General features: G+C 39.0%; 2 protein-coding genes across 3 annotated transcripts; both read right to left on the minus strand.

The window, feature by feature from the left end:
• Positions 1 to 22: 22 nt before the first annotated feature.
• lrrc34 (leucine rich repeat containing 34) lies at positions 23 to 7564 on the minus strand. Of its 2 annotated transcripts, none has more exons than XM_050057332.1 (10): positions 7426 to 7564; positions 6010 to 6122; positions 5871 to 5935; positions 5634 to 5720; positions 4816 to 4944; positions 3754 to 3849; positions 3450 to 3601; positions 3168 to 3323; positions 2394 to 2520; positions 23 to 2302 (listed from the first exon to the last, which is right to left on the minus strand). In XM_050057332.1, exons 1-10 carry the CDS (start codon positions 7530 to 7532, stop codon positions 2039 to 2041), a joined length of 1296 nt encoding a protein of 431 aa, XP_049913289.1. In that variant the 5' UTR covers positions 7533 to 7564; the 3' UTR covers positions 23 to 2038. The 2 variants fall into 2 exon arrangements, with proteins under 2 accessions (XP_049913289.1, XP_049913288.1); XM_050057331.1 differs by having other exon boundaries at positions 28 to 2302; positions 3450 to 3604.
• A 1223-nt stretch (positions 7565 to 8787) lies between these two features.
• On the minus strand, positions 8788 to 17725 carry mynn (myoneurin). The gene is made up of 9 exons (XM_050057173.1): positions 17656 to 17725; positions 17005 to 17056; positions 14188 to 14465; positions 13155 to 14104; positions 12301 to 12460; positions 11781 to 11959; positions 11500 to 11592; positions 11248 to 11373; positions 8788 to 9940 (listed from the first exon to the last, which is right to left on the minus strand). Exons 3-9 carry the CDS (start codon positions 14451 to 14453, stop codon positions 9528 to 9530), a joined length of 2187 nt encoding a protein of 728 aa, XP_049913130.1. The 5' UTR covers positions 14454 to 14465; positions 17005 to 17056; positions 17656 to 17725; the 3' UTR covers positions 8788 to 9527.
• Between the last annotated feature and the right edge of the window lie 1332 nt (positions 17726 to 19057).

Consider the following 19057-nt stretch of genomic DNA (forward strand, 5'->3'; position numbering starts at 1 on the left):
GCACTCTGAGATTTAAGCAGAAACATGACTGTGCCCTGGATAATAGTCTGTACATTTGATAAGGATCTCCTCAGGTCTTGAAAATTGTAAAAATCCGTAAAATATTTTTGATATTTTCTAGAGCTTGAAAACTTTTAAAATTGGACAAAAATATCTTGGAAAGCTCATTTAGCCTTTTACTTTTAAAGGTCCAGTGTGTAGGATTTAGGGGGATATATTGGCAGAAATGGAAAAAATATAATAAGTATGTTTTATTTAGTGTATAATAACTCAAAAATAATCATTAAATTTTCTTTACCTTAGAATGAGCCATTTATATCCACATAGGGAGTGGGTCCTTGTGGATCGCCATGTTTACAGCCATGGCTCTACAGTAGCCCACAGCGGACATACCAAACACTGGCTCTAGATAGGGATATTCACGTTTTTGCATCAGTCAATGTAGTTAGAAGCCCTGTCGTGACGAGAGCGTTACAGACCTCTGCAGATACTTCAGCTCCTGGTTAAAACCTCCTGAACAAAGAACATTGAAGGAGTTCTAATGGGAAGAAGTTTCAGCTGGTTGCATTCTGCAGTCTTTTTGGCTAGATGCCTCTAAATTCCCCAAAATCTTACACACTTAACATTTAACTGCAGATTGATTATGACCTAATTCATATTCATGTTGCCCAGATAATTTTGTAAGCATAAATTTAACTATTAACTAAAATTTGGTTTAAGAATTAGGACTTAGGGTCAGTCAATGTGGCTGAAATTAACATAAATATTTAAACATGTTTGTAATATCTATATGCAAGATATGGTATTCATAATAATTCTAAAATAGTCAAACTCACAACCAGTGAAATGAACTGTGTTCACTGTGTCCACAATTTTATTGGAGAACAAGGCAAACTGTATCTGCTGAGGAACATTTTATTTCCGTTACTGATTTCCCTGAACTTATGCTGCAATCTATTGCAAGTCAGAAGTCGCCGACTCAGTATTCCTGACCACTGACCTAGATGTGTCCCAGTGCATCTGCTGGGGAAAACATGGATGCCTGCAGCAAACTGATGTTCGTATGTCATGTCTCTGAGCTTCACAAACATCTACAGAGGCTTAGATCAATTACCACAGCGACATTAGTGAAGAGAAAGACTGTATAAAATGAGTCATTTTTCTTGCTCGTCTTTGCTCGCTAAAATATCGAACTACAGCTTAGATTCGTGTGAATGGGTGCTGAGCTGAACAGAGTGAACCACCACAGCCAACATCACATTGTTGTGTGCATTCATTTTGTGTGGACAGAGATGGAGATACGCATGTGTGAAAAGACTTATATCAAGCGCAAATCAAGTAAATGGAAATGGTAGCTACAATGTTATTACAGCACATTTCACTCCCCAAAAAGTACATCAGATGTAATAACGCCATGTTACTGTGACATCAGGTGTGTCTATGTCGGGGAACTCACTAGATAGTTCGATAGATAGATAGCATGACCATTCCATTGCGCCTTTCCATGTGAAGGTCTTACTTTTTTTCCGAGTTCCAACTTCAGCAGATTGCTGCGTGTTAACCAAACATGGGGGTGGTCACATAGAGCACTTGGCCTCCGCATTCTTCTCTGGGCTCCTTTCATTGGTTTTTAATTGCAGTTTCTTTGTTGCCCAGTTTGATAAAATCTGTGATGAACTTGGATGCTCTTATGGAATACTTGACTGTCTAGCATGCATGCATAGGTTTATTTTACAAGCTTAAATCTTTGCACTTTACATTATACACCCTTAAATCTATGCACTATACACTTAAATGTAAATAAGATATAAGGATTTACATTTTGGAGGCACCTTTGATTAAAAAAATCTCACAGGCAACAATTGATTGTTCAGAAGACTTATTTTATCACCACAAGTTTGAGAGTTCACAAGATCTTTCTTCTGGCACATATACATTGTGTTGTTTGTTTATTTGATGTGTGTGCATTATAGTCAGGTCTCTTTAAGTCTGTTGGGATTCTGGTGGGTGTGAGGAGGTTTTGAGATTAACGAGAGCCCTAACAGGACTGTAGGGGAACAAGCTGCTGACTCTCAGTGTGTGGTGCAGAGGTAAAGTCAGGGCTGGCAGTGTGGTGTGTCAGCAGGTCTGTTGCAGTGTCGGAGTTGGGGGATGTGTCTGTAGCGGAGCTGTTTGTGCTGCAATAGTGTCTCCTCAAACAGTGGAAGACCTCAGCGAGAAACACCTGACCATCCACCTCGTAGGCGCTAACATCCGTCTGCTCTGGAGGAAGACGGCCGCTGGCGATCAGATCTCTGAAGGCCTGAAGGGGTAGAATTAAAGTTATGAGGTAAAATATGACTGTGTCTCTGTTGCAGTTCTGACAGGTGAAAAGGATGTGTAGAAAATGTCACCTGACAGACCGACTCCTCCAGGTGGTTCCCCCAGATGTAAATGTGGTTCAGAGATGTATTAACTGTCAAAGCATGAGCCAGAGAGAGCAGACCCTCCGTCCTGATGTTGTTACTGCTGACAGACAGCCTGACAGACAGAGACAGTGTTTGTATGTCTCCTGTAAACACTTTCAGATGCTACAGGGGAGTCTGATAACAGATAATAATTCAGTCATCTAAACATTGTAAAATATGTGAAATATTGGATATTCTAACACCTTCAGACCACTAAAAATGATTAAAATAAGTAAAACCAGGATATTTTCTCCGCTTCAAATTTCTAAAACTTCTTAAAATGAGGAAAACAGGATTACATTTTCTCTTCAAATACCTAACACAGGTTATTTTATCCCCTTTTAATCTCTAAAAGTCCTTTAATGAAAGTAAAAACATGAATTTTTCCCTCCTCAAATCTCTACAAATCCTTTTAAAACAAAAACGGGATATTTCCTCTTTTTCAAATCTCTAAAAAATCCTTAAAGTAAGTTTAATAAAACTGGATACTTTGTCTTGTTCAGACATGATCACAGTCATACACAATTAGACATTCCTAACTTTAGGAAGCTAGAAAGGTTGGGAGTCAGTGCCCTGACACCAAGGTGGCACAGAATACATCACGTCTTAAAAGCAACAGCGGGTATGAAGAAAATGTGCCGTTAGCCAGAGGGTAGAATGCCCCTTTAATGGTTATCTAATGTTGCAAGGATGATTTTTGTCTGAGTGTGTTGGACTCACTCTTTCAGGACGCAGCCTGGCCAGGTAAGGGCCTCACTCAGGTACACAGCACCTTCATCTTCAATCCGATTGGATGACAGATCTATGACCTCCAGGGTCAGGTTCTGCTTCAGCAGCTTGGCCAGATGATGCACGCCATCACGAGTCACTCGGTTACTGAAGACAACAAAGAGAAGACTGTTCAGTGGATTCTGAAATGTACCTGTTTCACTCCATCTATCCAGAGGATGAGGAGGATTTTAAGAATAAACAACTTGCTGTAGAGGATGATTTTGTTCCTACCAGTGCAAGTCCAAGTAGCGCAGGCCGTGGTTGAGCCGCAGGCCTTCAGTCAGTCTCTCCATCCCGGTGTCCGTCATCCCCATCTTCCCCAGGTGGAGCTCCACCAGGCTGCTGTTCACTGCCAGCATCTCAGAGAAGTGCATTGCCCACTCCTCCTGAGACAGACAGAGAGCTTCAGGTTAGAAGAGTCATACATCTGTCTGCTGATGTGTATGAGCTTGTACATGTATGCTGAGCTTGTATTATTTATCAAATGTGATTTTGTGTGTATAATACACCAGTGTGGTGCTCAGTGTGTTTGTACCTGGTGGCTGAAGAGCAGTGGCCGGCTGATATCAACAGAGCAAAGAGTTTTGTTGCTTTTCAACATGATAGCAAATGCTATCACACTCTGAGTGGCCTGCAGGGACAGAGGCAGCCAACACAACACCCCTTATTATCAATGTAAAATCAAAGGAAGAAAATAAATATTCATATATATTATTTTTGAGGTTAATTTTGTGTAACAAATTGTCACTTAGCAACAGTCTTTGGGGCAGAAAAATGAAGCCAAAATGGAAGTGCCAAAAACTGCAGTTCTTGTAATGGCCACTGGAGGCTGGCTCCAAGAGTGAGTCAGTCCCCACAGACCCCCATGTTAATATGTCCAACATTACAGCAGAAATAAGCATGTTTACAGCCTGGTACAAAAAACAGTTTTGGTCTCAATAGCTAAGTTTCCTGTTTATGACAACTGTACAAGGGTGAACCTTTATATTACTCACCCATTTTGATTTTATTAAAGCTTAAAGATACTCATAGTTAAGGGCAAGGCTGCTTTGAATGACAGGCTGTCTGCCAGGCATTGCTGCAGTCTATGAGTCAGATCTACTCCTCACTCATCCACAGCTTCACCACCTCGTCCAAATATAGTTTAGTTTAGTTTCATTTATTTGTGATGGGACATTACAAATGAACAAGTACACATGGTATAAAAATGCCACAATTAACGAAGGGGCTATTTTTCTTTTGTAGTCCGTTAAGCAAAGGTGTTACAAAAGGCTTCTTACAATACAACAAAGAAACAAAAAGTAAAAAAAAAAATATATATATATTAGTATTAGTAACATATTTACATATAGAACAACACTGCCAACAAACAGGACATACAAATATCAGCAACAAAAAAAGAAAATAAATTGCCAAACTCAGTCCATAAACAGGAGTCCATAAACCAATGGGTGACGTCACAATGGCTACATCCATTATTTTGCACAGTCTTTGGTTATTAGCCTGATGCTTTACAGAATAAATAGTACCAGCATGATGTGCTCTTTGTGTGTGTGTGTGTGTGTGTGTGTGTGTGTGTGTGTGTGTGTGTGTTTACCAGGTCACAGTTGGCCAGCTCCAGCTCCCTCAGGCTGGTGTTCACCTGCAGCATGCTGGCCAGATGCATGGCTCCTCTGTTCTCGATCTTGTTACCTGACAGGCTGAGGGACACCAAGGTGCTGTTACACTGCAGAGAGAGAGGCAGAGGGAGATATCATCACTTTCTGACATCTAACATCTTAAGGCAGAAGTGCGAAGTATCCGAGTAGTTACTATCAATAAATCTCATGTTCAGACTCAAACCAACAGTAAATGTATCCAATAACAAGTACTGTGTGTGCACCATAGGTGTGCACCTACAGCCTCATATATCTTCTTCTTCTGTGTCACAAAGCTAGCTCCATTGTTATTAAAAACACATCAGTGGGTCACACTGTTGCACTGGGTGACATGGTCTTTTATCACTATGAACACACACTGTAGCTTAATCAATCCCACAATCACTGCGCTGCTGCTACAAATACTCACTAGAGTAACAAATGTAGATTAATCTGCCGCTGAAAATAGTCCCCAACAAATGCACTACTTCCCTCTGTTCGATGAAAATACAGTGATCAGGTGTTTTAGGAAATAACTTAGATTTTCTAAATACATATGTATATACAGTATATATTAGGGTTGTTCTCAGTAGGAATCAACATGCTTGGAGCTGAGAGTCGCAGACAGTAAGTCAGACAGCATTGACAGACAGAGTAACACATTGTTGTTTTTGGTATTTGTTCTTATTAAATAAAAGTAAAAGTAAGCAGAAGAGGTGCCTATAAAAAGTAGTTCTGTGAGTGTATGTGTGTGTGTGTGTGTGAGAATGGTATGAACCTGAAGGCTCTTGGCAAGAACTTCAGCGCCGTCTGTCTGGATGTTATTGAACATCAAGTTCAGAGAGTGCAGAGCTGAGCTCTCCTCCTGCTCAGTGAAAACACAAAGATAAACATCGACTACAAGTGGAGCATTAATAATATGGCAAAAAAAAAAAAAAAACTCCATATGGGGTAACAGCAGTTTACCACCAACCTGTCCAAGGAATTAAACTATTTAATTAAATTTCCTGCTCACCTGTAAGAGGTCAGCTAGGTGTCCAACCCCTTCATCTGATATGTTATTGTAACTGACATCAAGACCTATTGAAACAAAGAAAACAAGTTTTACATTGTTAAACATGTCCTAAGGAGTTCACCTATACCTGACAGCTCACCTGCCACACTCTTGTTGTTTCTGAGACATTTTGAGAGAGCAAGAACATCTTTGTCATCAAGTCGCTGAACACGTCTTAGGCGGTTGTTACCGGTCAGTTTTAAGATGGTGTTCCTGCCAAAAACACACACAAAAAACTTTAATTAATTTCATAATTAAACACTCATGCTGCCTTCAGACTCACTGCATTAAATTTGAAATCTGATCGGATTTACATGCTTTTGAATGGAACACAAACAAATTGCATAACTAAAAGTTAATGAACAGCTGCTGTGGGTTTATTTTCTAAATTAAGTAGTTCTTGCATGAAAATCCAAACAAAACTAAGAAAAAAGTAGTTGCAAACTGGTAGTATCAGTAGTGGAAGCAGCAGCATTTTACTGTTGTAATTAGTTGACCTGGAAAATTTAAATTTGTTTTATTTCATTTTGAGTAGCGTAATTTTATAAACATACAATATATTTTCTTGATCATATTTTGTAAGTAACAAGGTAATTGTGCACTTTAGCATTTACACTAATGTAATGGAGTAAAAAGTGCAATATTTTCCTTTAAAATGTTTTGGAGTAGAAGTTTGAATAGCAGAGAAAAAAGTCGCCTTCATGAGTAAAGTGCAAAAATTCAAAATTGTAACTTCAGTACAGTGTAGTAATTGTTACATCAGTAAAGCAGTGGCTAAAAGTACATTTACTGAATTAATGTACATTTTGGATGTAATTTACTTCAGTAATTCCATTTTTATGCTACTTTTTTTTTTTTTTTTTTACCTCTACTCCATTTATTTGATCCATTCTAATACTTGTTTAGATTTATTTTTACAGATTCAGATTATTAATACAAAATAAAGAAATAAAGAAATAAAAAAACAAATAATACATGATATGTTATTTCAGGTTAATCTATCCAACGATAAATCAAGTAATTAAAATTAGCTCTGCCTATACCAGCGGTAACATTAAAGTGATGAACACATTAACTACTAATTATAATCCAACAAGCCAGTCTGAAATTGGCCATTCTGCAAAATTAGTACTTTTACTTTTAGTAGTTCAAGTATATTTAGATGGTAATACCTTTGCACTTATTTTTCACATTTTAAAAACAGAATTTTGTATTTTGTATTTTTGTAACAGAATATTTCTGTGGCATTATTAAACTACTTTTACTTTAAGTAAATGATCTGAATACTTCTTCCACCACTAAAGTAAAGTACTTAATTACTTTCCACCACCTCATTTAAAATGGAATATTTCTAAACTGTGATGCTGCCACTGAAAATATCAGTGTCAGGTTATCAGGCAGCAACACCTGAAGGCAACATTAATGTCGGAAGCTAATGATCTTGACATAACGTTACGGCTTGTTTCGTCAAAACACGTTAACTTTAAGTAATGTCAGATTACGTAGAGCCACTCACTCCGTTTCCGTCGTCGTCTCTAACACTTGTAAAATGTGTGGGTTTATTTTTATCTCATGTTCTGCGCAGAAAGCAGCGTAAAAGTCTGAAATATTTTCGTTAGCCATCGTTATTCGTGCAATGGAGTTTGAGTTACTACGGCAACGAGGGAGGATGGCGTCTCGCGAAGGACAAAAACACTAAAAACACAACAACAGGAAGCCCAAGATCTACCGAATATATATTTATTTAGCTTTTTAAAATATGCAGTCGTTTTCCAACACAAGACCAGCTCCCTAGTTTTAATATTTTAATGGCTTTATTTGGTATTCAACCACAAACGTACATTGGCTGTCATTTCTTTCTAGGTTAAATGTCCCTGTAATTCTTCCTTGAGTCACATTAGGGACTGTTCGTTACCTATTAGAGGAGGGGGTGGCGTTGTTTTCTTTTTTGTTTGTTTGTTTTTTGTTTGACTCTCCCCGAACCAATAAATATTCTTCCTCCAGTCTCCCTGAGTGACTAGCAGAAAATGCATGACCCTTACTCCACCATAAGTCAGTTATTCAGTTTTTAAAACTTACCCTTAAGCGATTCAACATTAAAAGTTGAAAGATGAAGATGAAATCCTGGAATTAAAAAAAGTCTTGCTTTTTCATTCTTGTCCTGCATGCTGGTTGGTTCATGCAAACAGTTTATTTTTGGCCAATTTTTAAATGAGACATGTAGAATAAAGGGACTTTGATGAAACATTACCATTTTAGGGTCAGATTTGATTATGTGTTTTTTCTCATTGTACATGACGTGTCTAAGGACTGTCAGCGACAATTTCTGTTTTTACAGTGTATAGCTATGATAAATGGTTTAATTTGGGCTTTCAGTTTTTAAAGAAAACATGCCTTCCAATCCCAGCTGTCAAATGAATACACAATACAGCCATTTAAAGTTGTATATCCCTCCCCTAAGCAAAAATAAAAAGCACAAGTGCCTCCCCAGTGCTTAAAAAAAAAAATGATTTGACATGCCTACCCCTTCTTTGCACCACTCCTTCCCCCTCTTAAGTTACGAAGTCCTTAGAACTACAAAATTACCATATTACTGTCTCCAACATTACATTAGTTTAGTCTTAATAATGTAAATGTCGACTTTATTTATATTAATTTTGAATACATATTTACTTTGTGCCAGTTAAACCTTATTTTGTATGTTTGAATACACGGTATTTTAGCAATTAAGCTTTTAAAGACTCCCACTGTCATACTTGAATGAACTTACAAATTAATCTTCATCATGGATTTTCATTTTTACATAACTATTATTTAAGCAATAATCATTTATTTCTCAATACTATATCTGCAAAAGTCACTGAGGCAAACACACATCTGTTCCTTTTTGTCTTTAATTTTATTTTCCTGTTGTACAGTTTTTATACAGCAGACAACTTGTATATGTAAGTCACATTTCTGTACAAGTAATGCAGACGTTTTATCGAAAATAACTAGGAAAGAGAAAAAAGAAAGCATGGAACAAAAAACAGCTACTTTCAAGCTGAAAGAAACGTGATTCAGTTTTCAAACTTGAAGCACAAACACTTCTGCTAAGACCTAAAACAGCTGCTTAAAAAAACTATTACACTGAAACAGAGAACTCGGTTATGTTTACATTAATTAAGCCAACATCACATATGTGGAACATTTATGATAAATAAAATCACATTTCATGGCGATATCAGGGCCCCGCTGACCTTTGTTATCTATTAAAAAACAACGCGTTGTTTCTTTACATGAGAGAATTCAGACAGAAAACTAACTCCAGCCACGCGTCAACGTCTGTGAAAGTGTTGTTGGATTCAAGTTTTTGGTGAAGTAGTGACGTTTAAGTGACTGTTTAAGCTTGAAACACAGAGCCAAAGTAGATGAAAACATCTGTTTCTACACTGGAGGAAAAAATGTAGAGCAGAAAGCACGTTTCTGACGTCAGTTGTGTTACACATATTTTCACCATTAAAAAATGGTCCATTACAGTCTGTTATATGGTAATACATGCCTGGATGTGACTGACTGTGGCTTGAATGCTAAAATGTGAAAATGTTCCACGAGAGTGACACCGCTGTGCCTCCGGCCTCACTGCTGAGGAGGGTTGTGTTCGGCGTTGTCCACTGTCCTGATGATGACGATCTGCTCCAGGCTCTGGGCGGGCGAGGGCGGTGGCCGCAGCTGCTCCACCAGAGCGTGGAGGGTGTCTGAGTTGATGGTCTGCTCCTGGTCGGTTTCAAAGGTCACCTGGTCGGTGGTGGTGGTGGTAGTTGTGATAGCAGGGTGAGCTGGCTCTGCCTTGAAGTCCTGCATGATAGCGGCGGTGGTGGTAGCAGTGTCATCGTCAGTGTCGGCTGCTGACGGCGCTGTGGCTTTGGGGATGGGGGTGGCTGGTTCGGGGTTGGTTGGCTCGCCTTCCGGAATGGAAGCCATGCCTTTATTTTCCTGGGTGAGTTTGCTCTGGACAAATGCCACAGGATGACTGGAGGCTAGGAGGACGACTGCTCACACACAAACACACACATGAAAACAACAGAAAGTTATTATCGAACAGGTGGGAAACTAAACGTGAAAGCTACTTCCAAATGAGGTTTTGGCTAATCGTTCTTGCACTGACAAAAATGCAAGATAACAACAGAGCAACAGTTTATTGGTGTTCTACAAGAAAAATGAGAATTACAGCCTCATGGTTGTATGCTTCTGCAGACAGGTCAGGTTGCAGTAATAGTTTACATCCATGTCTGTCCAGACCTAGCCCAGTTTCAAGGTGGACACTGAAGACTAGTGTCACCATTTCAGTATCTGACCAAATGTTTCCCCCTCTGTTACTGAATTATGATGTTGAGTAATGGCTAGAAAAGTGTGAACATTATGATGTCACAGTGAAGGTGACCTTTGACCTTTTGGATATAAAATGTCACCACATCATCATTTCATCCTATTAGCTATTTGTGTGAAAGTTTGTCATAATTAGCAAACGAATTCCTGAGTTATGGCCAAAAACATGTTCTGTGAGGTCACAGTGACCTTTGATCACCAAAATTTAATCAGGTCATTCTTGACTTATGTTTATGTTTGTGCCAAATTTGAAGAAATTTCCTCAAGGCCTTCCTGAGATATCACATTCACAAGAATGAGATGGATGCAAGGTCACAGTAACCTTGACCACCAAAATCTAATCAGTTCATCATTGAGTCCAAGTGGGCATTTGTGCCATACCTGCGGAAGTTCGCTCAAGGTTTTCCTGATGTATTGTGTTCACAAGAATGAGACAGATTCAAGGTCATGGTGACCTCTGACCACCAAATTCTCATCAGTTCATTGTTGAGCGTAAGTAGATATTTTGTCTCGAGGTGTTCTTGAGATAGTGTTTACAATAATGGCATACACAAACCGAACAGCCCAAAAACAATGCCTCTGGCCACAGCTATCGCCGGCACAGAGGCATTAAAAAAAACAGCAAAGAATGGTGGGCAACTAATGTGATCAGTGTATGCCTGAACACTGTGTAACACCGACAATACCGACTGCTGCTGCAAGTCTAACTCACAGGTGTAAATATACACTCCAAGCAAGCCTTCACACTCACACAAACATTAATACATTACCTTCACTCTTGGCAAAATATGACTCCAACTTTTGAAATTTGAATCACACATGAAATTTGATTCAGAGATCTTCAAATTAACTTTATTTTTCTACTGCCATCAATTACTGTGAACTTTTCCCATAGAAACGCACACATGCGCGCGCACGCACGCACGCACACACACACACACACACACACACACACACACACAGAGCTCACCTGCTCTGGCTCTCTCCTTGTGTTGCCGCACTTCATCAGCGTGAGCCTTCTCCTGGTGTTTGATCATGTTCTTCACGCTGGCAAACCTGTTTCCACACAGCAGGCACTGCACACCTGTGTTCCCCTCTGCACACACACACACACACAGACAGCACAGTGTGAGCAACATTAAATCCTACTTTCATCTTCTCTGATCACTGAGGAGCCTCTTTCTTAAACTCAAAAGTCTGATGAGGGATCAGGCAATCTCACCTGGGTGAAGTCTCCTCATGTGTTTCTTCAGTTCGGAGGATGTCACAAACTTTGAGTCACATTTCGGCTGTGTACATTTGTATGGAGTCTCACCTGAAACACAGACACAACCATATATTCAGGAGTATGACAGGAAAAGTTGCTTGAGCCAAAAGATGACAAATTTTGGCTGCTAAATGCCACAATCTGTCCAAACTGTTTGGAAGGAAACCAAACAAGTTCTACTGTGAAATTCTGGCTGAGGTTCAATCCAATTAATAAACATGGGAAAAGACTCTCACCTGTGTGTTTTCGTGCATGAGCAATAAGAGAAGAAGAAACGGAGAATGACATGCCGCACAGATCACACTGGTACGGTTTCTCTCCGGTGTGTCGTCGCTTGTGATAGGTCAGCGTACTGGACTGAGCGAACGCCTGACCACAGATGTCACACACATACGGTTTTTCCCCACTGTGCAGTCTGCAGAGAGCAAACACACAATTATAGTCATTTATCATTACTCAAGAAGACTGGAAACGGCTGGCCTGGTCAGCACCTCTGCAGCTCACTCCTTCTCTGTATCGCATTCGTTTCATCAGTACAAAACCTGAAGTGTTGAAATGACGGTTGTTGTTTTACAGGTGACTATGTGTCAGACTATTTCTTGGTCAAGGCCAGATGCCAGACAACGAGTGGAGTCTATTCAACAGCAACCAAAGGTGAGATACCCCGGAGCATTTTCCATTTACCACTCTCTATCAGAGCTGCTACTGTACAAATAATAACAACAATAATAATAATTCCAAAAGCAGTGCATGTACCTGATGTGTATTTTGTAGTTGGACGACGTAGCAAACTTGAAACCGCAGCGCTCGCAGGTGTAAGGCTTCTCCTCTCCATGGTGCATCCGGCGGTGAGCGACCAGCTGACACTTCTGAGCAAAACACTTGTCGCAGTCGCTGCAACTAAATGGCTTCTCGCCTGCAACAAACACCACAGAGACAGAAACATTCAGTTCAGCCAAACTGGTGGAGAAAAAAGAAAACATGTGGGTAACTACGTCAAAATTTCTTCGTCCGAAACAATGTTCATTCTGCCCTCGTTGTGTGGGTTAGGGTTTCATGAAATTTAACCTCAACTATACATGAGTCCATCTGAGGATGATCTGCTTTAATATGACATGCATGTGCCATGCTGCTCTGATTATCTGATGTTCCTGAAAATATAAGGAAGACCCATCTGAGGCAATATTCACAGGAAATATTTGCTCATTTTACACAAACTTACTGTGGTTGTTGCACTCAACATTTGACGGTTTGGCCATTGCTCTGTACTGTTACTGCTATGCATTGAATATAATATGAAACATCCATAATATGTGTCACTCAGGGCTTGTTAGTTTACTCAATGATAGAAAAGAGGTCCCTTAAAAGGGGCGTTTGTATGTTTTCATCACAGACACACATACACCACTTGCTGGCAGTAGCCCCTTTCACACTGCCTGTTAAAGCACCAAAACATTGTTCATTTTGAGACTAAAACATACATACCTCAACCAAAATTTTAATTTTCTACTTTGAATACATCAGGGACACTACTGGAAAGTTACAGAATGACATAAAAACCTCAAAATAAATAAATAAAAATAATGGAGCCGTCCTTTCAGTCAGCTCACCTGTGTGTATCCGCAGGTGAGTTTTCAGCTGGGTAGCTTGTCTGAAGGTTTTGGAGCAGAAGATGCAGACAAACGGCTTCAGCCCTTCATGGATTTTCTCATGTCTGCGCAGGCTGCTGATGTCTTTAAACAATTTGTTGCACTGGGTGCATGACAGCGTCATGTCGTCCATTTCTGATGGATCCTGTTCCCCACTCTCCAAATCCATCCCTATGTCATCGTATTCTGTGGCCGTTATGCCCAACTCCTCTTCTATCTCCTCCGTGGTCTTCCTCCTGCCTCGCCCCCTGCCTCTCCCTCTGCCTCTCCCCCGCCCCCGGCCTCGCCCTCTCCGTCCCTCTCCACTGCTCAGTCGAGGTTTCTTGGTCGGAGAGTCATCCTCCAGAGAGGGGCTCCAGTCTTCAGAGTTATCGATAAAATCTTTCACGCTCCCGTCAGAATCTTCCCAAAACGGATCTTCACTTTTAATTCCACCTCTTCCTCTCCCTCTCCCCCTGCCTCGCCCTCTGCCTCTCCCCCTCCCCCTGTAGCTCTGGGTTTTGGGTGTGCTGTCAGCCGAGCTGCTCGCCTCCATCTGTTCGCCTCCAAAACTCTTAGGCTTTCTGCCCCTCTTCCTTCCCTGTCCTCTTCCAACGGAGATAGTGGGGGTGTACTCTTCATCACTTTTCTCTCCTTCTTCTGTATCTACATCTTTGGCCTCATCACCCTGCTCTTTGCCAGCCATCCCCTCCTCCTGCCATTCCCCAGCGAGGGAGGCGATAGACAGTGGAACTGGTGAGCTGGGGCTGCCTGGAGAGGTTGGACTGGGAGGGGAGGGACCAGTTTCTTTATCAATCTCTGACTGGGACGTTTCGCTCAGCTCAGACCAGTGGGGGGCTTCCTCTAGAAACTTTGTGGCCTCGGATATTCCCAGGAACACAGCAGCTCGACGCACCGCTGCTTGTCTGGTGCTGCAAGCATGAAAATATTATTCGTTTAGTTTGTTAAGAACAATTTAGTTTAATCTGAAATCCTACATGTGATGCAGTTTTACCTGCTGAGGTTCATCTGTCCAGTGTAGATAAACTCCAAAAGCTTCTCTAGAGCATACCGGCTGACTTTATCAGGGTCCAAGGTTGTGACCTCTTGACCCTTTTCAGCCTGGGAGGAGAAGTACTTGCTGAATGCAGCCAGGATGTTGCGGTGGGCTCTGAACTCCACATCTCTCACCATTATGGTTATATCACACAAAAAGTCCATCTCTCGCTGCTGATGTAGGCGCTGCAAGAGCAGCTTCCCATGGTTGGTGACGTTAGCCATTTCTGCTGCTGGCTAACAATCAAAGAGACAGTTAACATTATTGCCACTGTTTAGTAAACTTCAGTTTGAAGATGTATCAAGAAATACACCAAGTTATGCTTCTCTTTATGGGATGGGGGCTGTAAGATGCTAAAATTAAATAATTTCAAAAGCAATCAGCTTACATGAAACAGACCAATGAGCCACTAATTGCACATATAGTATCATTTTAATTTCAACTTTGCATGTCGCACTTGTGCGGTTTTAAGTGGCAAAAACTGTTTTATTTATTGCTGCTACAAGACATTTATTGTATGGTTGTGATGATTTTAATACACTGTTTGAGTACATTTGTAACCAAGACTAATAATCTGCTGCTTTCACAGACAAAGACAAATGAAAATGTATTTAATTCTACCACATAACCTGTATTCATAAGAGTAACTGAACGTAAGTTAACTACACCATTCTTACTCAACTATTAGTTTCTACAGCTCAGGGCAAATTAGATTTAAGACTTTTTCCACATGACTTGGAATGTAATTCAAAACAAATTTGTCTCATGGTGCGGATGAGAGCAGAACACAACTGGGAAATATCAAGCATTTATTAGCCATTTTATATTTCTTATTCTGCATGTGGAATTCCACTGCCTTCATTCCCATTGTGCTAAATTTGAAAAACTTCTGACATAAAATACAAATGCCTCGTATGCATTGTCTTGAACTGATAAAATCCGACTTTGCATTTCTTAGTATTTCACAGAGTTTAAAAAAAAATGATTTTAAACATTTTAATACCAATTCAGGCCTGATTAATTAATTTAAAGCCTTTTAATAAGTTTTAAGGATCTTTGGGAACCCTGTATTATAGTGGTCTGCAATAGTTGGTTAATTACATTTTTTTAGACATTTTTTAAACACCAAAAATTCTGTTTTGCTGAGAATGAAAATCAATGAACAACTGTTAACTCTACAAATCTAGCTGCCCCCTGCTAAAAGAAATCATATTGCTCAAAACTATACTCAAAGTTGTTATTACTATTTCTTCTTATTGTCAGCAAATCCCATGAAAATACCAAAATCAACATGTGACTCCATGAAGACATAAAAATTTAACAACAATTCAAATGTAGTAAAAAAACAAACAAACAAACAAACAAAAAGAAACCCTCAGTAATTTCACTGTATTTAACAACCATTACTCAAACAAGAGGAAATAGTGCCTTTGTTGGGGTCTATTTTCAGCAGCGGATTAATCCACATATAGCGCAAAAATGTTGCTCATCAATGTGTTGGGGCACATTTTTTTGGGCAACAATGAAGCTTCATGGCACAGGAATAAGAAATATTTTAAGTGTGACAATCACTTTAAAAAAAGTATTTAATACCTGCATACAGCCTGTAAATAAAATAAGATTATGTGCGTAAATTAGGATATTTATGAAGTGGCTCTGGAAATTGCTTGTTTTAAAGCCCTGACTCAGTCTGTTAACACAAAATATAGGTTATTACAATACAAATGGTTAATGCAAACCTATTTTATACCTAACACTAGGGCTGCCACTAACGATTATTTTCATTGTCGACTAATCTGTTGATTATTTCTTTGATTAGTCGAATAATCATTTCATCGAAAAATGTGTAAAAATGTTGAAAAATGTCGGTCTGTCTCGCCCAAACCCCAAAATTACGTCATCTAATGTCTTGTTTCATACTCACACCAAAGGGTTTTAGTTCACTGTCATGGGAGAGTGTGTAAAGCTGCCAAAATTTGAGCGTAAGAAGCTGCAATAAGAGGTATTTTATTATTTATTTTGGGGTACTTTTATAGTATTTTTCTATGAAAAATGACTCAAACCGATTAGTCGACTACTAAAATAGTCACCGATTATTTTAATAGTCGATTAGTCATCGATTAGTCGACTAATCGTGGCAGCCCTACCTAACACTCCACAGATTTGTGTGAACTGTAGAGAGGAAAAGGGTTCATTCATTCATTGTTTATGTGAGTGTACAAAGCTACAACAGTTCTGGAAGTGTGGTTAAATGTATAGATCTTATAATTGGAAAGGAAATTCCTTTACAAGCCAAACTCTTTTACCAACCAGAGGGATAATTGCAATATTACAGAAGAGCATGGATGTACTATGTTGAAATATTGATAAGGGAACTGGTGGCCTGTCTAGCTTTGGAGAGACTAAGAACTTTGCTGCTTCTGGAGTTTTTGGAAATTCATAGTTTAGAATGACTGATGATGAAATTGTATGGAAACTATGCACTGCTGTTATTCATATACATATAATCATTATACGTATCATTATTTATTTGTTAATTATTCTGATAGGGTTGGGGGTAATGCACACACTTTAGTTCAAATGTTAGTGTGTTAAATTAAAGAAATAGACGGGAAAAACAACGACAACACAAAATACTGGTGAAAATCCAATGTTAGGGATAGGAAACACAAACAAAATATTTCAGTGAAATTTAAATATCAAAATTGCCTCTAAACAGAAGAAAAGACTACTTTGCTGTCGATATTAACATTTTTAATAAAAGAACTAACTTACTCTCAGTAGTGTGTCTGTTTCACCTCTTCTTTTGCTCTCAAACTGTAGCTTCCTGTGTCGGAAATAATTAAGAATGGAAAAGAGAGTGTTGGGACGTGCAAAAGATAATCAGCAGGACATAACGACAACATAAAAAACACATTAATCATGGATAGAAACACTTATCAACACATATAATTCTCTGAATCAGCAGCCTTGACAGGTGAGATGGAAAAACAGTTTTGGAAAATAAAAGCTCCCGCCTGCTTCCTGAGCAGGCCTTACGGTCATGCTAATGCTAACAGCTGTGTCGTCGATAGGTTAAAATGACTGCCGATGATGGCTTGTTGTTTCACGTAGATTTATATAAACCTCGTGTACTGTACAAGCCGCGTCATGAGCGATTATAGCGGCTGAGTGTTTAATGAGCGTGGACAATGCATGAAGCCAAAGCTAACTATTGCTGTAGTGGTAAAAAGCGCGGAAAACATTGTGCTCTTATTTCGAAGGTTCGACGGTTTGTACCGGCGGTGTCGACGTAAGTTGGCACAAAATGTTAGAAACGCTAATTTCAACGACGACTTGTGCGAACGCGTCATCAATTGTGCTACATTGTTAGTGCAAATGCACCATTATAATTCCACCACAAAGAAAATAATAGCAGAAAAGTACCTTCTAATATCCGCGATCTTCAGCCATTATCCCGTGACGTCAGGGGTTCTCGCGAGACTTAGCCGTTCAAAGATATTCAGTTCGGTCGAGATGAACACCGCCACGCCCGGACGACGGATCAGTGTCAGGCATGATTATCATCGCAAAAGTATGGAAGTACCCACAAAAAGAAAATATTGCCTCTACAGATTTTATTCCATTAGTCTCTATGTTATTATTTGTTTTAAAAACATGGATTATACTCGTGATTTTCGGGTTGTAATGACACTTGTCATCTATTATTTCAGGCTACAGTGAACTGTGTAGCCTAGACATCAGAATCCGAAATACTTTATCGATCCCCGGAGAGAAAATGTAGTTCGTTACAGTCACCCTGATGTCAAGCATAGAAAATTATAGAAGAAATAAGAAGTAGCCTATAGGTACGAAGTATATAAAAATAAAACATGTGCAATAAGCCACAATGTTAACAAGTACAAGTATAGTAGCCTATGTAAAATATTTAAAATATATTTAAATTCTAATATATATTTTTTAAATATAATATTTGAATATATATATAACATGTATACAACTAGTATGCAAAGTTGGAAATATAAGAATATGTAGGCTAATTCTACAATGTAGAATATATATATGTATACACACACACACACACACACACACCTATATATACCTACATGAAAAGGGATTTTACTCACATAGCCTACATAAAAACAATTTTCAGCATAGCGACATTGTGCAAAGGTAATAGAGGCTTTTTTTTTAAAGGTTATAATGGTATTTTAGCTTTGGATTCTGAATTTGATCAATAAAGTTTGTTCTTGACAAATTCTGCCTGATCCATTTTATTATATAGTTATGTCCAGACTTTATATTTGTTAATTTACTCTGCCAAATATTGTTTTTCCTGCTTTCATTTGTAAAATTACACAACTATATTTCCATTGTTGCTTACAGTGTGAGTAAGTCTTTTTTTTTTTTTTTTTTACCACATAGTATCTGTATGTTATTAGGTGCTTTTTATGCACATAGCTTTATACTGTATGTTAGCGTATAGGCTACTTTTGTGCATTTAAACAGATTCCAGCCTTCTTAGAGGAATAAAGCAAAGCTGTCAGTTACTGCTGAGGAAGAAAAGTAAAACATCTTGCAATTAATTTATTGATTGATTTCAGTTTTATTGATGCAGCTTGGATTCTGAGGACTAAAGAAAAGGAGTTTATTGTGATATTCTGTTTAATGAACTTTTATTTTCAAGACTGGATGAGTTTACTAAAGTCATGTTGCAACTAGAAGAAATCTCAAAACTCATGAGCTTAAACAAAATTTTGAATTTTCAATTGAATTTCAAAGAAGAACCTAATGTCGGCAGAAAAATGTTGTTTTTTGCTGACCTCCA

Source organism: Epinephelus moara, chromosome 11 (assembly GCF_006386435.1).
Source record: "Epinephelus moara isolate mb chromosome 11, YSFRI_EMoa_1.0, whole genome shotgun sequence".
Taxonomy (NCBI): Eukaryota; Metazoa; Chordata; class Actinopteri; order Perciformes; family Serranidae; genus Epinephelus; species Epinephelus moara.

Excerpts from the sequence above, each read along its gene's own strand:
- mynn (XM_050057173.1), bottom strand. The coding sequence starts at position 14,453 with ATGGCTAACGTCACCAACCATGGGAAGCTGCTCTTGCAGCGCCTACAT. Across the intron at positions 12,461-13,154 it reads TCACCTGCGGATACACACAG|GCGAGAAGCCATTTAGTTGC; the intron begins GTGAGCTGACTG and ends TGTTTGTTGCAG. Across the intron at positions 9,941-11,247 it reads CAAGGAGAGAGCCAGAGCAG|TCGTCCTCCTAGCCTCCAGT; the intron begins GTGAGCTCTGTG and ends GTGTGTGAGCAG.
- lrrc34 (XM_050057331.1), bottom strand. The coding sequence starts at position 7,532 with ATGGCTAACGAAAATATTTCAGACTTTTACGCTGCTTTCTGCGCAGAA. Across the intron at positions 5,721-5,870 it reads ACCTAGCTGACCTCTTACAG|GAGGAGAGCTCAGCTCTGCA; the intron begins GTGAGCAGGAAA and ends TTCACTGAGCAG. Across the intron at positions 3,850-4,815 it reads AGCTGGCCAACTGTGACCTG|GCCACTCAGAGTGTGATAGC; the intron begins GTAAACACACAC and ends CTGTCCCTGCAG.